This window comes from Petaurus breviceps, unplaced genomic scaffold (assembly GCF_028583685.1).
Source record: "Petaurus breviceps papuanus isolate PSGF00001 unplaced genomic scaffold, PetGlider_PUasm1.0 79, whole genome shotgun sequence".
NCBI classification, from domain to species: Eukaryota; Metazoa; Chordata; class Mammalia; order Diprotodontia; family Petauridae; genus Petaurus; species Petaurus breviceps.
Genome location: NW_027186523.1, coordinates 2920396 through 2925266, shown reverse-complemented (window position 1 = coordinate 2925266; position 4871 = coordinate 2920396). Strand labels below are relative to the sequence as shown.

At 33.4% G+C, this 4871-nt stretch overlaps 1 protein-coding gene across 1 annotated transcript; it reads left to right on the top strand.

Annotated features, from left to right (window-relative positions):
• The first annotated feature begins 223 nt into the window (after positions 1-223).
• Positions 224-688, top strand: LOC138175727 (small ribosomal subunit protein eS27-like). The gene has a single exon (XM_069106219.1). The coding sequence runs from the start codon at positions 314-316 to the stop codon at positions 623-625; it is 312 nt and encodes a 103-aa protein (XP_068962320.1). The 5' UTR covers positions 224-313; the 3' UTR covers positions 626-688.
• Positions 689-4871: the final 4183 nt, after the last annotated feature.

Sequence of the window (4871 nt, the reverse complement as noted above, 5' to 3'; positions counted from 1 at the left end):
CAGACAATAAACAAAAAAATTATTACTGAATGATTGAGCAATTTAGCCCTTTGTAGTGCAAAATAATGGTGAAGGCAAGCTAAATGAAACAAAAACAAAGACATGACCTTATGACTCATCTTTTATTTGTCAAGTCAATCAACAAAGCATTTATTAAATACGAGAAGCTCTTTAGGAATTGCAGATACAAAAACCAAAAATGAAATAGTCCTTACCCTCAAGGAGTTTGACTTATTTCTTGAAAAGAAAACAATAAGTAAGGTTTGTATTCTTTTCCCAGAGACATCAGGGTAGGGGAGAAGTTTCAAAATTTATGTCTCCTTTCACAGAAGAGGTGAATAGCTTTTCCGGCAGTGAAGATATCTCTGCACCAACATGCCTCTTGAAAGACCTCCTGCACCCCTCTCCCGAGGAGAAGCGGAAGCACAAAAAGAAGCGCTTGGTGCAGAGTCCGAACTCATATTTCATGGAAGTGAAGTGCCCGGGGTGCTATAAAATCACCACTGTGTTCAGTCACGCACAAACAGTGGTTCTCTGTGTGGGATGCTCCACTGTACTCTGTCAGCCTACTGGAGGCAAGGCGAGGCTTACAGAAGGATGTTCCTTCAGACTGAAGCAGCACTAATGACTGAATCAAGATGAATGAGGAACTGTAAAGAATAAAACAAATTTGATACAAAAAAAAGAAGAGGTGAATAGAAAATCAAAAATGGAAAAGTAGTTACAGCTAGGGGAAAACAGAGAACTATGTTCAGGTGTTCTTGGGTGGAAGATAAGGAAGAGGAGAGGAGAAGAAAGGAGGAGAGGGCTGGATACTTTTCTACCTGAAAATGGAAAATAATTAGGTGACTTGAGAATGCTGATAAATTCCTATGTGACACTTTTGATTTGGAATAGGCTTGTGACTCTAGGGTAGGTGTATATCAGAATCTGCTTTAAGTAGTAAACTAACTTAACTCTTTCCTTTTTTTTTCCCCCTCAGAGAGTCTCTTGTTAAGTTTCTGAAGAACAAAGCCATATCCATCAGAAACCATACATTGTTTCCACGGCTTAGAAAGTTCTCACCTTCATTAAGTGGTCTTAATCAGAGCATAAATTCCCTGAGATGGAAGGGACCTCAGGGATCATATAGTCTAAATCCACATCTGAATAACAATGTTTTCTACCCGATAATAATAACAATAGTAACAATGATAACAGCAAGCATTTCTACACTACTTAGAAATGTACAAAGTTAAATATCACCTTTTGTCCTCACATCCTCACAACAGGTCTGGGAGGTAGTTGTTATGATTTTCCACATTTTGCAGATAAGAAAACCAGTAGATAGGTAAAGTAATTTGCCCAGAGTAACACAGCTGGAAAATGTTTGAGGCAAGACTCATAACTTCTTAACTGCAATTCCAGCATGCCCTTTATCTGCTATACCTAACTCAGATCCCTGGGAGACTTTTGTAGAGCCCTCTGTCCAGGTTGGCCTTGAACTAATTATCATTGTTCTTGAGTCCAATCAGTCATTTAACTAATCTTGAATCAATTGAACTATACTATTACCTAGTCTATAGAATATTTAGAGTCTTTCTTATCATCTGTATATCATGAGAGACTTGGTCAAAAAACCTTGATGAAATCCAGTTATGCTATGTATGGCACTTCCTTAATTTAAAATCTTCATAAGGGCCAAAAATGGAAATTAGTCTGGTATGACCTGTTCTTGATGAACCCATGTTGGGTCTCAGTGATCACCAATTACCTTTGATAAATATACATCCCTTTAATAATATATTTTAAAGTTATTTTTGCTATTTTCTGGAATCATTGTCAAATCTATGCTCAGTAGGCTGCTTCACAACTCTGTTCACATGTAAAGGTCATTATCTATGCCTCAAATATATTCTTTTACTTATATATTTCAGAACCATTATTTTATTTCAAGTATTTTCCTTCAAGGCTTAATTCAGGTGCCACTTCTAGTTGAAAAGTCCCCTGATTTTCTCAGCTGAAAGTATTCTCATCTTCCTCAGATTTTCCTAAAGTACTTTTTTCTAGATCTTTCTTTTGCCTCTATCATACCCTACTTCATATTATACTTGCCTATGTTATAGGCCATATCCCCATTCCCAGACCTCAAAGAGAATGTGAGATTCCTTGAAGGTTCATGAGGATAGGTTATCTCCAATCTTGAACTACTTATTCCAATCTCCATGATATTCTGTGATAACCTACACCAACTTAATCATGGAGTTCAGATGCTCAGTCCACCTTATAATTTAAATAACTTCTCAACAATCAATTCTTTCTATTGACTTGAATTGTGTGGAGAAAAGTAATTTCCTTAGTTAGTTTTTTTTCTAGTTTTTGAAGGATTATATTATCATTTAGACCAGTAAGAATTTCATCAGCTGCTGTGCATCTAACAGAGAAAGTTCCAACAAATACCCAAATAATTGACATTGTTGCCTCAATACCAGGTTTGTGATCAATTTCTTGAATTTTTTTGTCCTTTTCCTCTTTTCAGTTGGAGGGTTTGTTGTGTTCTCTCACCATGATATTGTATTTTTTCTTCCATTGATCTTCACTGAAATGCCCCTCCCAATATAATTCTTTGTTTTATGTATTTCCTCATAAAGCAGATAGTGCCACAGTTGTCAAAGTTTCCAAGGCAATGGAATTCTTGACATTAACTAAATATTTAATATATTGGTTTCCCACATGACATTTTTATGCTTCAGATCCAGATCTATGATTTCATTGCTAAAAGGAACTTCTGGGGTAGAAATTCCCTTTACCAATGCAGATCTATAATTTCTCTTTAAATTATATTTTGAGAGAGTTGTCTGGGGGTGCTGAGAGATTAAGTGAATTGCTAAATGTAATACAGCTAATATTACTTTGGGGTAAGATATGAACTTAGTCCATTCAAACTCTAATACCAGCTTTATGTTTATTATGTGATACTGCCTCTTTTGTTCTTTGTATAAGATGTTTAGTTGAACAATAAAAATAGTCATGAAAAAATATGATTTTCAAATAGAGAAGTTTTTCATTTAAAAAAGAAAATTATCCAATGTTGGCATGAATGAATGAAGAGAATGACTGAATTTCAAAGAAACCAAATTTTGTTGTTTGCTGTATTTTTTTCTTTTTGTTTTCAATATGCTTAATAGGTTGACTTTAATCACATTCAGCAGTAAAATATGACTGAAAGTTCTTCACATGAAAATATTTAACAACCTATGTTAGACTTAGAACACTTGAGACATTTAGACAAAATTTTTCCATTTTTCCATTTTATCATTTATTCTAAGTCAGTGCAATGTACAAATTTCTTCTGTTCAGTTGAATGTATTCCTATTACCCAAAAGTAATCCATGAAAGAAAAAAATATTTCAAAGGCATATTTTTTGGTTCAATCAACAATAACTACAAAATACCAATTTATACAAGTAATATGATTAAATATGCTCCAAAAAGAGCCATAATATATTAGAGCTGTTGAAATGTCCTCACAAATCACTGTGGTTTATCGCTCTGATCTTGAATTATGTGAAAAGATGTCTGATTTATGTTGTTGATCCCTCTTTTAGATAGTTGTGTTCTTGCTTAATGTTATTAAATAAGTTCAAAGCTGCAAATGGGTCATCCTTGACTTAAGACACTTGAAAAATGGTCTCTTTCCTTAAATTATATACCTTGTTCAGTCATCCTTGCTTGTTTCCATTGTTAAGGTTATGGGATATTGATAGGTCTTCAACTTTTACATAGGCCTTTGCCTAAGAAAAACCTCCACTTATCTTTTCCTGAATCATCTTAATTTTCATATAAGATTCTTGAAGTTTGGTAGATAAGTTATTATTCAATTATAAAATATAAGTAGTTTTATGGAACACAGAAAATAACTAGGGAAATTAAATATAACATATAAATATATCCTGATCAAGCTGATTTAAAAATGACAGAGATCAACATGGACCATAATGAATACTAAATCTGCTTATTCAATTAATTTGTAATGTATATCTCTTAAGGATGCTGAATGGAGATCTTAAATGATCATACATGAAATTTATTTACACAGAAAAGAAAAGGTACTTGACATTTATCTAGTAGAATACTATGCTTTTATATATAGATGGTCAGTGGTCTCTTTGAAGTTCTGGTGTTTCCAGTTTCACAATTAAAATATATCCCTCATGAGGCAGAGGGTTTATTTCTAATCCCATTGTTCTGCACTAGGATCTTTCACAATGGGGGGGGCAGCCCTTTATTTTCATATTCAAGACCTCCCCTGCTATACTCTGCACCTGAATAGCCTATTATTCAGTGTATTTGAGAATGTTTTGTTATCTACTGCCAAAGCTAGGGATTCCTAAGAGGGTGGATATTTATAAAAGAAAACAGAAGAAATGAATTTTACAATTTCTCTCTCTTCTTTGAAATATATAAACCAGATTCTTTTGCTAGGCCATTTATGTCAGATAAGTAGCAAGCTGTCCTATGAAATGCATCTTAATACTATTATGTTTTAGACTCTGAGGTTCTTAGGATAGAAATTCTGTGTTTTGAACAGTGTGACATTTCATCTACTATTGATCTTACATATACTTGTGGCGCATTACAAATATTGAGCAGTTATTTCATTTGAATTGTCAAAAAATTTGATGCTTTCAGTTGTCCCCCACTCCCCACTATGAACAACATGGTAAAAAAATTTTAGGTTATTAAATTATGTAAAAATATTTAGGTTATATAAAAATTGAATAGGTCTTATTTTATACACAATATTTATTAGCTTCTCTAAGGGATAATAAAGAAGATAAACACTTTGCACTTTTTAAGATCAGGACACACTCCTTGAAATAAATAAAAAA